Raw genomic sequence first — 16,136 nt, forward strand, 5'->3', positions numbered from 1 at the left:
GATTGGGGCCTGCCATGCACAAGTACCAGCCGTGGTAGGTAGACACTAAAATCCTAAAATTGTAACTTCGAGTCCTAAGACCATACTTGCTCTAAAACCCTTTCTCCTAGCCTAACCACACATGCCCCCTGTGCCTTCCGTTATGAATATGATTTTAAAGGAACAGTTGTATTTTAAGCCAATTCACATCAAAACTCTTCGTTGTGGAAGAACAGAGTCCATTTCCTACTGTAAAGATGGGCAGCGCCTATGTTAATTTTCCCAGCCTGCCTGCAGCAAGCACATGACCTACCTTGGATTCCAGACAGATCACCCAAGACCTTGAGTCAGAAGCCGTGACCAAAGACCTGTGCCCGTGGAATTGAGTGTGACCACAGCTATCAGCCACGGCTCATTTCCTCAGCCAGAAGAGGTGTGGCTCTTCACCGCAGTACACACAGCGCAGCACTGGTGCTGCGTGGAACGAGGGGTGAGGTTCCTCAGCTCCCTTGGAGAGTTCGGGGTGCCTCAGAGCCTTTCTATAGATTCCTTTTCCAAGAAAATTATGAGAGTTGGTTTTTGCTGTTCACCATCAAGAAACTCAATTTAATTGAGACAGAATTCTTGAAATTGATCATCAAATGAAAGCCATAAAAAGTTACTTGACAAAAAGACACATGGCTTTAGAGTTTCGTAAGGATTGTGTTCATGGTGGTAAAGTCTTTAAAAATGTTACAAATCACTCTCTTCATTTAGCTCTCTATTTCATTGGGCATTTCTTAAGGAAAGAGGATGAGAAATTACCCTAGACATTCGCTTCCTGAGGAACGTTGCTGGAGTGTGTGTGTGTGTTTAGGTTCTTCTTGCCAAACTTAGTGTCTGATTTATTGATCATTATCTCTGGATTATGTGTTGATTCAGGCTATAATGGATTTCTGAAAAATGAAAACAATTGCTCCAGCCTCCTCTTGAATCCGAAATGAGAATTTATTATGGGGAACAGAAGGACGCAGTGTAACATCGGAGCAAGTCTGTGTGCCAATGAGTGTGATGGGGCTGCCTCCCTCCTGCTCCTCCCTGCAGAACCCGCTTGGGTTTGGCACCTGAAAGTGCTTTTGTATAATAAATGAAGACATCATTCCTCTAATTGCCCCCCGCTGGCTTGTTTCTGGCTTTGTGGTCAGGTGGAAAGGGTGTTACATGGTATTATAATGAAATAATATGTACAGCCAGTATGTTTACTTGAAGGGAGTTGCTGTAAGTCCAGCCTTTCCAAGTTCCAACGTGGTGCACAGCATGGAGTACATAGCATGACCTGCAGATGAGCACTGAGGTTGGCTGTAGTTGGTACCATGGACAGCGCCAAGGGCAGCCAAAGGGGGCGTTGCTGGAGCAGAGGGACCTCCCCTCGGACCAAGAACCTTCACAGGGACACATAAGAGATGCAGAGACATATTTTCAGGTTGTGTCCTTTTAGTTGGAAGTAATGCTGGCTACTCAATTCACACAAATGTAAATTAAGAGACATTTATTGGCTACCATAACTGAGAAGTCCAGGCAAGGTGTGAACTTCATACTGCAGAGGTTTAAGCAGTGTTACATGAGCTGCTGTGTCACCCACCCTCTAGGCTCTGCCTCTCGTTACCAGCTCTGGTCTCCATCGGGTGACCCCTGGAGCTTGTAGGCTTATATTTTACCCCTAAGCCTCTACGCTTATCTCCCATCCAACCCCAATGTAAAGAGAACTTACAATGCAGAGCTCGTGGATACAGTGTGTGTCACGTGTCCATCTCTGACCCCATCACCGTGGCCAGCAAGCTGTGGTACTTCCGCCGGCCACACAGGTTCGTGCCTGCCTCTGGGGCCAGAAGTTAGGGCTGTGTATGGTTTGAGAAGCAGGAAATGGTGGACTCATCCGAAGATGCTTAGCTAAGCAGAAACCACAGCCCTCCGCAGTCCAGTCGAGAAGCTTTCGGGGAGAGCCTGGATCGGGGAGTGGGTGGTCCCACTCTCAGGAAATTAAACTTCTTCCACTTTCGTTAGGTCCAAGGCGGTTTGACCTATAGATTATCCCTACTCGTTGGTGCTGCAACACAGAGAGTTAACACTGCAAGGCATGTGTAGGAAGAAACTGTCGATCCTGAGGGGATCTTATGCGCTGAGGAGTGCAGGCATCCCCTGAGGTAACCAGGCTCCTCAGCTGTGCACATGGAAGCAGCAGCAGGAGACTGTAGCGCACGGCACACGCCCCGTAGGTCGGGGCTCATGCGCTCCTGCCTGAGAGCTGCCCTTCCTGACACCCTGCAGTGACCTTCTCCTGTTGCCATCTTGTTGTCGTCTTTGTTTCCAGCACCCACTTATCAGAGTTCATAGGAATCGTACTTCCAGATCCAAACGTGCAGAGGTTCTTGGGCCTCTGAGCCCACGGAATCCCTGCAGCCCCAGCGCTTGTTAACTGTCCCTTCACCTGCCGTAGGCTTTCATCTGAGTGAGAGCAGCGTGATTTTGTCTCTTGCTCACAGCAAGTGTGCCCACCTGTCGGTGTGCGGCAGGCGTGCTGTGACGCAGAGAACCCAAGCGAACCCTTTGGCCATTTCCAGGAAGTGGCCTAATACACCAGAAGCATGTGGACTTGAACAAGTTTCTCTCTATTTTTTTTCCTCTGATTTTCAGAGATAACTTTAAAAATAATTTTGTGAAAATTATGCCACCTTCCTGCAACATAGAAGGGGCCCATAAACCGCTAACTGTGACTCCTGGACTTCTCCCAGATGCAAGAAGCCTCCTGGTGCTGTGGCCTTGGTTTCTTTCTGTGGTCTTTCTCTGTCCTTAGGGCTTGCACTTCGCTGTATCCTCATGAGACAAACGTGCAGAGGTTCTTGGGCCTCTGAGCCCACGGAATCCCTGCAGCCCCAGCGGTTTATGGGCCCTCTTTCTCCTTCACCTCGCTCGCTGCAGGGTTGTGAGCTGGCTCACTGTTGTGATCTCACAACAACTGGTTGAGTGCTTTGCATATGCTAAGTAACTAACGGTTGGCTTGAGGTAAATAACACTTGAATAAGTCCCTGTGTTCTTCTGCTGCTTCAGGGACCTAAAACTCGACAACGTGATGCTGGACTCGGAGGGTCACATCAAGATCGCTGACTTCGGCATGTGTAAGGAGAACATCTGGGACGGGGTGACGACCAAGACATTCTGTGGCACTCCAGACTACATTGCCCCTGAGGTGAGAGCGGGTGGGGTGGGGGCCTCGCGCGCACCCTGCCTCCTGCCGGTCTCCCGCTGCTGCTCTCCAGATGGCCGGGCGGGCGGGGCGGGGCGGGGCGGGGCAGGCGAGAGCCAGGTTCAGCGCTGGCCTGGTCCCGTACTCTGCATCACCCTTTGAGGTCGCACATGCAAACTAGCTTAGCAGGCATCCAGAAGCTCAGGCCTAAAATACATCAAGATTGGCAAGCAAATTTAAATAAAACTCAAAAGAACCATCCAACACACATCAGTACAATTCTTCATCAAGCTGCTGTGGCTTGTGGCCATATGATATCTCGCAGTTACGACACTGAAATGTTTGTTGAGAGAGAGACAGAACAGATTCTCCGGGCTGACATATGACACAGGGGCTGTGTACAGTGTGTGTGGTGGTTGTGATAAGCTCTGGGAGATCCCAGATTTTTCTGCCTGTGCTAGAGACACAAATGAAAGATTAAGATCTATTTGTAGCTGCTTGCTGCTCTTCCCAGAGGAGGTGGCCAGAGAATGGCTTTTCCCCCCAGCGTGACAGGACAGTGTTGGTGCCTGGCAGTCCTTTTCCTTTTTCATCTGAATTGATGCCTGGAAAAGTGACATGCTGTGATCTGTAGCTGGAGTTTTGTAAGGAAAAGAGCTGGGACCTGGCACAGAATCCTGGAGGAAGACATTCAGCTTCTTGCCAGTTGCTGTGGACTGTGGCTGGTAACAGTGGTGACGAGACTTGCTGTTGAAGTAACTTGCATAAAGTTTAAAACCTGTGTTTTCTTGTCCCAAAACCGTTCCTTTCCCAGGAGCTTAGCGTGTGTGCAAACACGTGCGCACACACACACCACATGTAGGCACAGATGTACTGGCGCGTAAGTGTGGAAGGATAGGTGCTCAAAGCCCTTCCTTCATCCCAACCTTGCTATTTATGTATTTATTTTAAAGAGAATGAAAATAGTGAAAAAATTAGAAATGATACAGAATTTCACTCAACAAGATGGTAGAAATTCGACAGTAGTTCCGATATTGCATATTATTGTTTTCATGTTAGTTGTTCAGATTACCAGCATAAGCATGCAAAATTGGTCCAAAAAAATTAAAAAGAAGAAAAACAAGCACAAACTTTTCCTTTGACTAGACCAGTAGAAATCCGCAGTACAGTCAGCAGATATCCAAGCTATCATATATATATATATTTATATATATATTATTTCTTTCTTTTGTCCCACTAATTAGGAAATATTTTAGCTGACTGTCCCTCAGACAAAGGACTTTAATCTAAAACAGATAAAGAAGTTTTAAAAATCAGTCTGCCAAAATTCAAAGACCCAATCACAGCATGGGCATCTGAGGTGAATATATACTTCCCAGATGAAAAAATGTCAAGGGCAAATAAATACATAAAAAAGTGTTCAATAGCATTGGTTGTTCAAGAAATAGAAATTAAAACCAACATTACTTTTTAATAATGAAAACTACGAACCAGCTTCAAAGCCTGCCAGCTGGCTAACGTGGGCTGCGTTCACATCCGAAACTCCTATGAACCCCCTCGAGAGACCCGAGCACCCCTGTGCTTGTTCATGTGCAGCAGCCCCCGCCCCCGGGTGCTGCAAGGGCAGTACACGTGATGTAGCTACAGAGGGGAGAGCTGCCCCGGCGGGCGTGTGGCCCACTCCTGCAGCCCCAGTTGCTTCAGGAGGCGGAGGGAGCAGGAATCCAAGGCCAGGCCACTTAGCAAGCTTTGTCTCAAAACTTCCTTAACAGGGCTGGAGATACAGCTCAGCCTCAGGACACTCTCGGACGGGGGGAGGGCCTGGGTTCATTCCCCAGGATGTCACCAAAAGAAAAGGAAAAGGATCCGGGCATCTGTTCAGGAGCGTGCGTTAGATACGTACGTAACAGTGCGTCCCCAAAACCCACTGTGAAGAAAATGATAAACACAGCATGATGCCGTTTGTGGGCGATGACAGTAATGTATAGAACACAGCCCTGTGTCTTCAGTGAGAGTGTGTGCGCATGCAAGAGCCCAGAAAACCTCGAGGGTCGCAGAGAGACTGCACACTGTGGCACCCCAGCAGAAGCACAGTATAGAGAAATTGTACCCATCTGTACGCTGTTTGCATTTTCCACAAGGTTTGCCTTTGTGTACTTTCTAAAAATTTATTTAGTACAGGGTCTCACTACGTATATCAGACTCACAGTGATCCTCCTGTTTTCAGCCTCCCAAGCTCTGGGATTAAGGGGCGTGCCAGCACGCCCCGTCTCAATCCTGTCTCAGTGTGCCCCAGGGGCGGGGCCGGCAAAGAACACCAGGGACTGAATCCTGCCGCTGGGCTCTGCCTAAGCAGGCGCTTTAGTTCACTGAGCTATCTGGCTGGCCCAACCTTTGTGTATTTCTTGAATAATAACATGGTAATATCTTCGTTAAACATTGATTATGTATTCAGACCCAGTAGAATTTTCTCTGTGTGGCCTCCTTGGGTGTTGTCATCTGGTTAATTAGTTGAGACATCAGATACTGGTGCAGTCCAATTCCTGGATGTGTCATGTTTCTGATAATCTTTGGCGCCCAGCTGCAGCTGCACCTCACAGCCCTGGGGAGAGTTTTTTGGGTGCAGCCTGGGTGGGCATCACCTGCCATCCTCTCCTGAGGGCTCCACACCTGGGCCAGGGACGGTGGTTGGCGTTCGTTCCCAGGGAGTCGCCAGACCCGGGTTGCCTCCCCTTCCAGCCCAGCGTTGGGAAGGATGTCCCCAGGTAGCGCTTTGCCCTTGCCTAGCACAGCACCTCCAGCACCTCCGCTCACCTCCGTGCTGCTGTTGTCCTTTGCAGGAGTTAGCTTGTTGGATTGTCATGGGGCGCAAAGGGCCTGAAACGTGCAAAAACAGTTTCCGTGAGAAGCGCTGGCACTGCAGGCTTCCCAGCCTTGCACGCACTTCTCAGAGTGCACTGCTCTTTATTTATTTGTTTATTTACTGGTTTATTTTTAATTGGCAAAGAGGAATTATATATATCCTTGTCATATACAAAGTATTTTTGAAACATGGGAAACAGTTCTATATTGGGCGCAGTGGTGCATTCTGTGACTCTAGCAGCGGTCGGGAGGCTGAGGTAAGTTCAAGTCTTACCTGGACCATGTCTCAAAAACTAAAAAGTGTTGCAAAGTAGCTCAAGGCAAATCGAACTCAAACCTCCGTGTTGCAAAATTGAAAAAGAAAAGAGTGCATTTCATCGTTATAACCTATAGTCACCATAGTGTACTTTCGATTTGGGGGGTGTCGGCTCCTGTCCAGCTGAAGCTCTGTACCCTTCCATCAGCGTCTCTGGATTTCTGCTTTCTGAGTAGAGGCAGAGGAGGGACATGGGTAGCCACTCACTTTGTAGCCAGGTGGTTCCAGTATCTGTGTTAAGACAAACAAGCCGTGACTGAACTAGAGAATGTTCTAGTAAATGAAAGTGTGTGAGGCCCGTGGTATACCATTCCTCCCCCACAGAGGCCCATGGCACAGAACTGGGGTAAATTGCACTTTATAGAAGAGGAAATCAGAAGTAGCCACGCAGCTCCCCTCCAGGTCATGTACTTGGTAAATAAAAATCAGGATTCAGAGTTAGATAGTTCAGCCCACAGATGTCGGCCCTGACTTCGCTGCGTCTTGTCTGCACCTCCTCCACACAGATGTTTGACCCCCATCTGTGCTAAAAGGCGGGCGGCCGTGTGTGCCTGGAGACTTCCCGTCGCATTCCGTACTGCACTCTCTCCAGTCCGCTGTGTCCACTCCTAGGAAGACACTGGACAGAGGTCCATGGGTGTGATTACAAGGACTCGTATTTAGCATCAGAACAAGCCTAATCACCTAATAAAGACGCTCGATTTTGATATTATGCAAAAACCGGTTTTGTCAGTGTTCAAATGTTAGTGAGGAAGCTTAGGTGAATTGCACACTTTGTGAAAGGCCCACTTCCTGGAGCGCGTATGCTGATGTAAACCACACATGCGTGCCGTTTAATATATATTCATAGAGACGAGTCTAGAAGGAGGTAAACCAAATAGTAGGCAGAATTTTCTCTTGACAAAGGATTATGTGTGATTTTTATTTTATTCTCTTAGCTTATCTATGTTTTCTAAACAAATAGCAAAATAGCGGCAAATGTTATTACTCTTGAAGTATTTTATTTAAGAAATAAAGTGTTTTTATTTTTAGTTATGGTTTTAAGAAAACCACATGGCATCTTAACCATTTCTAAATATTTAGTTTAGTAGTATTATGTAGATTCACATTATCACATAAATGTAATTTGTACAACAAAACAAATAGCTTTTCTTTAAAATGCCATACCTAGGGCTGGAGAGATAGCCCAGCAGACTAAGTGCCTGCTTAGGCAAGCGCAGGAACCGGGTTCAATACCCGGCAGCACATGCTGCACCAGCTCTGCCCCCTGGGCATGCTGAGCTGGCCACCGAGATCGGGCATGGTGGTGCATACCTGTAATCCCAGCGCTGGGGAGGCTGAAAACAGGAGGATCACTGTGAGTTTGAGCGGTGTAGACCCTATATGAAATACATTAAATAAACATATATACATTGTACCTATAGGTTTTGAAATATCACGCACACATACAGACAGACAAGCACACACACACACACACACACACACACACATACCATGCCATACTCAGGCCTCAGAATCAACCTGGCGGGCACCGCGTGTGCCTGGGTGCAGATTCACCTGTCAAGCCTGCTCATCACTCCCCAAGTGGCTAAAATGAAAGCGTAGCCTTCCTGTCCTTTCCTTGGGACGCCGGCCTGCTCCGGACTGTGACAGCCCTGCGGCTCACAGTGGGAAGGGGACTTTTGTGCCAGGGAGGCGCTCTCCACACCCACCTTGCTGCACTGGTGGAGGCTGTCTCCTGGGACGAGAGGTGTGGGTTCAGTCGCCTTCCTGACTGATGCTTTCTGTTCTGCAGATAATTGCTTACCAGCCCTATGGGAAGTCTGTGGACTGGTGGGCGTTCGGAGTCCTGCTGTATGAAATGCTGGCTGGGCAGGTAATTCGGGTTCAAGTGATCTGTAAGAGGAGTTCCCCTGCACTCCAGCCTGCGCGGCTTCTTTAGAAGCATCTGGAAACCTGGTAATGGCTTGGTGAAATCTGAGCTCCTGTGTCTTTCCTGGGCGTGGGGTTATCCAGGTTTGCTGGACAGGCTTTTCTCTCCTTGCAAGCCCTGGAGTGTGCCCTCCCTTTGGGCGAGGGGGGATCCCGCAGGGTGGAGGCAGTGGGGGAGGGCAGAGGCAGGGACCCTGCCCCCACCCTGCACTCTGTCCCACAGGCCCCATTCGAGGGAGAAGACGAGGACGAGCTGTTCCAGTCCATCATGGAGCACAACGTGGCTTATCCCAAGTCCATGTCCAAGGAAGCTGTGGCCATCTGCAAAGGCGTAAGTGAGCCCAGGACTGTGTGTGCGCATTGCATGGGCCTTGCCCCACTCGGGGCGGAGGCAGAGCTGCTGCATCCCACAGGAAAGAGCACAAGAGCACTGCCAGGCGCCCAGCCCAGGGCGGGCAAGGGAACGCTTAAGGACCGAGGCAGGAAGCCCTGGAGCTTGCAAGAGGACCGGCCTCCACAGTGCTCCACAGCGTGTGTCTTGCTAACACTACGTCTGTGTAATCGTTGCTGTAAGAAAATCAGGCAGGGTTGACTTAAAGGTGTTCTCTAATAAGCCGACCCGCAGTCCTTGTCCCCGAGCCCGTTACCCCTTCCTGCAATACCAGTCTGCATGTAAAGCCTGCAGAGCATGTGCGTGTTGCATATGCACGTTGCATTTGTGAAGAGACCAAGACACAAGTCTCCAAGTACAAATTTTGTGTCTTGTATCTTGTGTTGGACCTGGTCATGCTCGCGGTGACCTGCGAGGCCCTCGAGGCCTGCGCTCCTCGCCGTGCAGCCATGAGATGACCTGAAGTGCTTGACAGAACGCAGAGACCTTGGCCTCGCCCCGAGATGAAGTCGGAGTGTTGCAGTGTCTTGAGAAAGTCCCCATGAGGCTTGAAGCCACCACTTCACATGTGTTGTCGGAGTAATCTTTCAACTAATGGAAGCGTGAAAGCAACTTTATGAGGTTCTCAGCAAACGCGGGCCAAGGAGGCCGCCTTTCAGGAGGCCTTGCTGTGCCGCCAGCCAGAGTGCGGACACACTTCCAAGGTTAGAAGGAAGTCGGCTGCTCCTTGACGGTGGCTCCAGGCCTGGACGAATCGCCCACATCCTTCCAGCTTGCTTTTCTCATCCAGGCCACCTGCCTTAGGAGCTGGCTTTAGTGACAGCTGGGATGGCCAGGCCATCGAGGCCAGTGCTTAGCCCAGATCGGCGTAGCTGAGCCAGCCTGCAGCTAGAAGCATGCACTTGTCCCACTGCCTGAGTGCCCGCTCCTGTGAGTCACGCGAGCTCTGTGCATGGGTTAAAGGCAGACGTCCTGGAGGACACAGGTGTGCGTTCGCCTCAGACGCTAACATCTCCAAGCGATTGGTCTAGAATACGCTGGGGGCGAGAGGCAGGGAGAGGACAACTGAGGAACGGAGGAGAGACCGGGGTTTATTAGAGCATAGAGGCGCCCTGTGGATGGAAGAGGATGCAGGCGAAGGCCGGTGCACACCCTCTAGATGTGCCCCTGGGAAGTGGTGGAAAGAGGCCATGTACTGAGATTTTGGTTTGTGTAATAATTCCCAGCATGTAAAGGTTAGGAGGTTTCCCACAGACAAGCAGCTGTCTAGCCCCTCTTGGAAAATCGGATATTGGCGCATTGGTCTGTCACTTCTGCAAAGCGTCAAGTCAGCTGAGTTGGAACCTCCTGCCTCCTTGATGGGGGCCACACCCTCTCCAATTAGCAAAAACCCCATCTGGCTCAGTCCCATATGGGTGCAGACCCGGTCCAGGCCTTAGCAGCTGGGTCATCATGGGGAAGAGTTGCAGGTGATAGCATCCCATGTGAGGTTCCGTGCCAGCGACTACCTACCAGCCACCTAGCCCAGAGCTTGGCCTGGTGCTTGGAGCTCGAATGCCATCACTTCTGTGTTCCACACCTTGTTCCTCTTAGTGTTCAAGTTTGCATTCCCTGTGATAGGAATTTTTAAAGTGGGGGGATTTTGAAGATGAGGAGATCCTTTTCGAATGTCAGCCACTGCACTGCCTAGGTGCATGACCCTGAGCAAAGTCTGCCACGTCTCTAGCTTCTGTTTGTTAATCTCTGAAAAATGGACTAAAACTACTCATTGAACAGAATGCCAAAGAGCTTTGAATGCAGTAACGTAAGTGAAAGCTTCCCGCGTTGTGCTGGCACACAGTAGGTGCTCAATACATGCTCAGGGCTATGCCTTCGCCTGCCCAAGCCTGCCCTGCCCCGGACAGCTGGGGGCTCTAAGTGGGTCATGGAGGAGAGAGAATTTTCCAGGTCAGCTGCATTCAGCTTCAGCTCCAATTAGCAGTTTCCCTGCTAGAGCAGTTTTCTATTAATTCAGGCCCCGTAACCTTCAGGATGGGCTGGGGTGACTTGCTTGGGTTGGGCTGGGGATCTCTCTGAGTTGGGCGGGCTGTCGAGTGTGGCTCTCTCTTCAAGGCTCCAGTTCCAAAGGAGAGGTGACGCCTGAGCAGGCGGACATCCACTCTGTCCTGAGCAGCAGCCCCAGGGCGTGCACCTGCAAGGCGAGCTGTGACTCAGAGAATCAGAGCCACAATTCAGTCCAGCTGCCCACATGGCGTCAGACACGTCGGCAGGGTGTGGGCACTGGGCAGAGACTCAGAACAGTGCTGGGCTGTGTAGCATTCTTCTGCTTGGCGTCTCCTGCTCGCATAGACTTTGAGCTAGGTTTGGAAAACAGACACGCTCCTGAGGAGCCGGTTCTTTAGATGTCGCCTCATTAAAGGCCCTATTTTCTGCCATCAAACCTGACGAAACTTCGCTCCAGCTGCCACGTCCACTTGGAGCAAGCTTAAAGCTGACAGAAGTCTGGAGGGCTGCAGGTTGGGTTGAAAATGAGCAGAGGCTGCTGTGCTAGGAGCTGCTGGAATTCCAGTCAGGCAGATCTGCTCAAAACCCAGGGCTGTTCCTTGGCCGCATGACCTTAGGCAAGCATCTTTGTTCTCTGGACCCAGCTTCTGTAGGTGTTGGGAGCATCGCTTGGGAAGCCTCGCAGTGTTGTGGGGATGACCAGTACTTGAATAATGGCTGCAAAGCCTTCTGCCTGGAAGTTGAACCCACGCAACATGTGCAACACCGAGACATCGTTGCTGATATTTTACTTTCGGTCCTGCCCTCCATCAATTAGTTCTGACCAGGCCAGACCACAAGTGTCCCCAGGAAGCCATAGGAAATAGAAACACTCTTCCGTTTCTCTTAAAAGCCCGTATTTTGGAGCTAGGCAGACAGGGCTCCAGCTCTTCACTGGCTCTGTGAGTCTTCGTGGTTGTTTAACCTCTCTGGGTGTCGATTGCCTTGTCATTTCACGGGGATAAAATAACAGCCCCACCTCCTGGGGTGATTGTAACAATCAACAAAATCATGCCTGTAATAAAGAAGTGGCTGAGAACATTAAGGCCATGATTATTTTCCCCCCGCATGTTTGGAAATTATATGTGTGCAAATATGAACGTCAATTATTCTGTAAGCAGGACGCAGCCTAGCTGAAAGCCCCACAGTACAGGTGTGCATTTCTGAGGTCACTACTTTCCGTCAGCGGCCAGTCCTGGGAATATCTCGGCTACTCCAGGAAGCCTCTTGGGCTTGGGGGTCCCAGTTGCTTTTGTTTTCTTTTGATGCTTTCTTGTTAGGATTTTTTTTTAAAAACCACCAACTCCTCCATCTCGACTCTGCACTTGCCGAAGTCTTGAGATCAGAGATATTTTCCTGCTGCTCTGGGTTCATTTATAAGAGGAAGCCTGTCTGGCTTTCTCTCAGAGCATCTATTCATCTTGTTATTTAGCACTGGCTCAGAGACCCAGAGATGGAGAGTTTTGATAATTAAGTAATTTAAACAGAACACCAAAGAAACCTCAGCGGAGTTTAGTATAATGTGTGATACCAGGAAATGAACTGAACCAGGTTCTGACTATTTAATAAGCTTTCGGAAAGTAATTACTTGAAACTTGGGTCCATTTGACTAATATTTTTTCTTCTGTTTTGTCATTTTCACAAGCGCTTTACTGAGGAATGCAAATAGTATGAACGCATCCTTTGCTTTGGTCAAATGTCAGTTGTTTTTTTTTAATGGTGGGAGCAGGGACTTTGGAGATTTTGAAACTGTTCTTATTAGATACACTAGAAACTGCATAAAACTCCTCTTTGAACCAAAGTGGATTTTCTGACATTTCTAGCTTGAAGCTCAGAGCCACATTCAGGCTGTGGTTTTATTATAACCACCACCAGGGCTCGCATCCCAGGGCAAGTAGCGTCGTGTGAGACGCCCTCTCCGCCTTCAGGAAGACCCAGCTAGGGAACTTTTTCCTGAGGCGAAAAGCTAAAGAGCGCAGTCAGCTGCAGTTCCTCCTGCTGTTTCTTTCTTAAGCTGCTGGAATAATCATCTCTGGGGGTCTCACATTCCCGCCTCTGAAATTCATCAACTGTACTGTCTCTCTTTCTCCTAAAGCTGATGACCAAACACCCAGGCAAACGTCTGGGCTGTGGGCCTGAAGGCGAGCGTGACATCAAAGAGCACGCGTTTTTCCGGTATATCGATTGGGAGAAACTCGAACGCAAGGAGATCCAGCCCCCATATAAACCCAAAGCTGTAAGTAAATGGTGCTGTGTGGCTGCCGGGCTCCCCCACAGCACGCTGTCTCCTGTCCACTGGGCTCCGAATGCTCTCCGACCTACTTCGCTTATGTAGGCATGCACAGTTACGCGCTAGACTTGTGGGGTGCCGCTGGGGAGATTTGCACTCTCAGAACCCGGCCCCTGTCATGGGGGGAAGGAAGTCGCTCTTGCATTTTTGTGGTAGCCGTTCAGTCATGGTTCACTGTCCCAGCGGACAGCTTTGGGAGGGTCCTTAGAGAGCAGAGTGCAGGCCCACGGTGGGGCTGCGATGAGGGTCTCATTCTGCCTTCCTTCCCTTGGTTCAGCTGTGTCGTTTTCTCTTCATACTGACAATGAAAAGGTCATGTTGTTTATCCCAACAGTATTTAAATTGAATTCTGAAACGTGACGCTACTACGTCTGAGTCAGTAAATGAGAGCAATCCGCCCAGCAGCTTCTCCCCAAGGAGAAGGAGTTGGCATGGCCCCGAGCCACAGCCCCGCTGGGAGCTCGGGCTGTAGACGCGGCTCTGCGATCACACATACAATTCGGGACGAAACGCCCCACTTTCCCCCATAGTTTTGCACCCACAGGAGAGTTTTCCATCTTCAAAGGCCCAGCAGGGAGGACTTGTCAATGTCAGGGAGGAGTTGGCGCCTGAATTAATCCAAGCTGCGATTCCAGCTGGGGGGGATTTTTCTTTGTTAAATTAAGTAGGGCACAGACCTGGTGACTTTATTACAGGTTGTACAACCACTTACTAAGGCTGAAAAGTGAACCTAATCATCGTCACTGAAACCTGAAGTTGTGAGTCCTTGGTGTCGAGAGGAAGAAGGCGATGCTACTAGTTGTGTTGATCGCCTAAGCACTTACTGCGTGGCAGGCTCTGGGGTTAGCACTTCAGGGCAGCGTCTAATTAAGGCCTCCTATGAGCCCAAGACAGGTGCTGTTTGGAAGAGGGGACAGGGGCTAGAAAGGTGAAGTGCTGTGCCCAGGTCATCCAGCCCAGGGGAGATGATGGGTGGATCCAGATCTGGACAGTCTGTCCCACCTGGCTGGAGGCTTACAGGAAAGCCCAGGCCAAAGGGAGCAGAGTTTACGAATGTCCTAAGTGGGTCGCAGTCTCCCCAGTGCTGCCCCTGCCCTCGTTTCAGATGGTGAGGCCACAGCTCTGCCAGTGCTGGGTGAATTCTGGGCATCTCTTGGCATTGGGAAGCCAGGGCTGCTGAACAGGCCTCCCCAGGGCTGCCACCGAGCTGGCTCTGTAGAGCAGGCATTCGACCTGTGCAGGTGCTGGCTCACCTCTGGCTCCTGCTCTGCGCAGGGTGTGTCCTGCCCCTCCTCCTACCAGTGCATCCCTCCTGATCTCATTTGCAGGGGCCTGTGAGTCTGCAGTCATCGACATTCAGACTCAGACACAGGGCTGGGTACGGCCTTGCTAGCCCTGCCCGCGGTACCTAAAGTGGTCAGCCTGTTGGTTACCACAAGCTGGTGGAGTTGGCCGAGTCGGGTCTCCGCTCCAGCCCATTGTGTCACAGCAGGCGCCATGGCAGAAAGGGTTCCAGATGTGCCCGGTGGATGGCAGGATGGCTGGCTGTTGTTGCTGGTGGTAGTGTCGTGGAATACTTTTGGCTGCGGGGTCTTTCAGAGATGCGAGTATGGCTCGTCGGGCCCATGCGGTGCGGCCTTGAGAGGATGTCCGTGCACACAGTTGGAGTCGGGGAGGGCTCTGCATACCTGGGCAATACCACCACTTTTACTAAACCATTTTGAGGGGAGATCAAAGGTGACCTGAAAGAGAAGGTGACTCTTCAGGACGCTAGCAGCTGGGAGGAGGGCCGCACGCCCCACTTGGTTCTTGCATGGCTATTATAAGCTGTCGGAACATGGATCTCCTCCTTTCCTTTCTTGGCCAGTGAAAAGATGCAGGCTCTTGAGTCCCACCAGCCCAAGCCTCTGGAGCTCACTCTGGACCTGCAGGTCAGGGGTCTTCAGAGTGTGCTCCCTGGGCCAGCAACAGCAATGCAATGTGAAATTCACACGAGAAGCGCATCTCTAGGGCCCTGTTGCAGACAGACTAGAACCAGAAATTCCCTGAGCCAGAAGCTGGGGTGGAGCCTCGTTCTGTACTGTGCAAGGCCTCTTTTCAGTCTGGGAATGAGAACCAGCTTCTGTTGGCTTCTGGGCTAGGCGCCTACAGGGGCCCAGAGGATTCTGGGAAGGAGGAAAAGGGGCCCATGAGCTGGAAGAGGGAGTGGGAGGGCCAGGAGCTGGCTGGGAAGCTGCGGCTCTGCTGGTGTTCAGCGCATGCTGAGCCTGACTCCGCCTTCATGGCTTTGTGAGAAACTGGAAATCAGGTTTTTAGATAAGTTCTCCCTATTCCTTGCTGTGTCAGCAAGAAATGTTTAAAAATTAAATATAATGCAGGGCAAATAGAACACATCCATGACCTATCTGTGGCCTGTGTCCTGCTTGTATCTGAGTGGCAGAAGATTCCAACCAGGGTGACATTTAGCCAGTTCCCATTAGTGCTGGTGATTGACAAGCGTAAGTCTTCTCTGACTGGGCAGCAAGGGTGAGAGCTCCTGCTGGGAGAATGGCTGTGGGAGGCCTGGCTCCTAGAGGTGCTCGGGCAGAGGCGGCTCTGGAGGTCGTTGATAACGCAACTGATCTCACTAAGGATCCGCCGCCCTGCATTTGCTGTTACTTCCGAATGACCCGTGTCCCGACTTCCCTCTAGTGGGTTTAACGATGACTTTCTGGATACTAGCCTGGGCTGCGTACTTACAGATGCCCTGTCTTCCGGTTCCAAGAGGAAGCAGACCCAGCCCTTGATGTCTTTGGACTGAATTAAACATGGAGCTGCCCCTGGACGTCATGCGGGGCTGGTTTCAGGGTCTCTTGCGCACCCACGTGCACAGCTAGTCCGATCCCTTATGAACGGCGCGGTCCCCGCGCGTAGCTTGTGTGCCCCTCTGTGCCCTGAGTCGCCCCCGTGCGTAGCCTGCGTACCCCTGTGCGCCCTGGGTCGCCCCCGCGCGTAGCCTGCGTACCCCTGTGCACCCTGGGTCTCCCCCACGCGTAGCCTGCGTACCCCTGTGCACCCTGGGTCGCCCCCGCGCGTAGCCTGCGTGCCCCTCTGTGCCCTG

At 50.9% G+C, this 16,136-nt stretch overlaps 1 protein-coding gene across 1 annotated transcript in view; it reads left to right on the forward strand.

Moving 5' to 3' along the window:
* Window positions 1-16,136, forward strand: part of Prkcb (protein kinase C beta) — a 211,773-nt gene that overhangs the window by 169,991 nt on the left and 25,646 nt on the right. Inside the window, exons 13-16 of the mRNA XM_004623124.2 lie at window positions 3,067-3,205; window positions 8,176-8,256; window positions 8,536-8,643; window positions 12,842-12,982. Coding sequence (XP_004623181.1) covers window positions 3,067-3,205; window positions 8,176-8,256; window positions 8,536-8,643; window positions 12,842-12,982 — 469 coding nt within the window. The remainder of the gene's footprint in view (window positions 1-3,066; window positions 3,206-8,175; window positions 8,257-8,535; window positions 8,644-12,841; window positions 12,983-16,136) is intronic.

This window comes from Octodon degus, unplaced genomic scaffold, assembly GCF_000260255.1.
Source record: "Octodon degus isolate 3935 unplaced genomic scaffold, OctDeg1.0 scaffold00001, whole genome shotgun sequence".
Lineage (NCBI taxonomy): Eukaryota > Metazoa > Chordata > Mammalia > Rodentia > Octodontidae > Octodon > Octodon degus.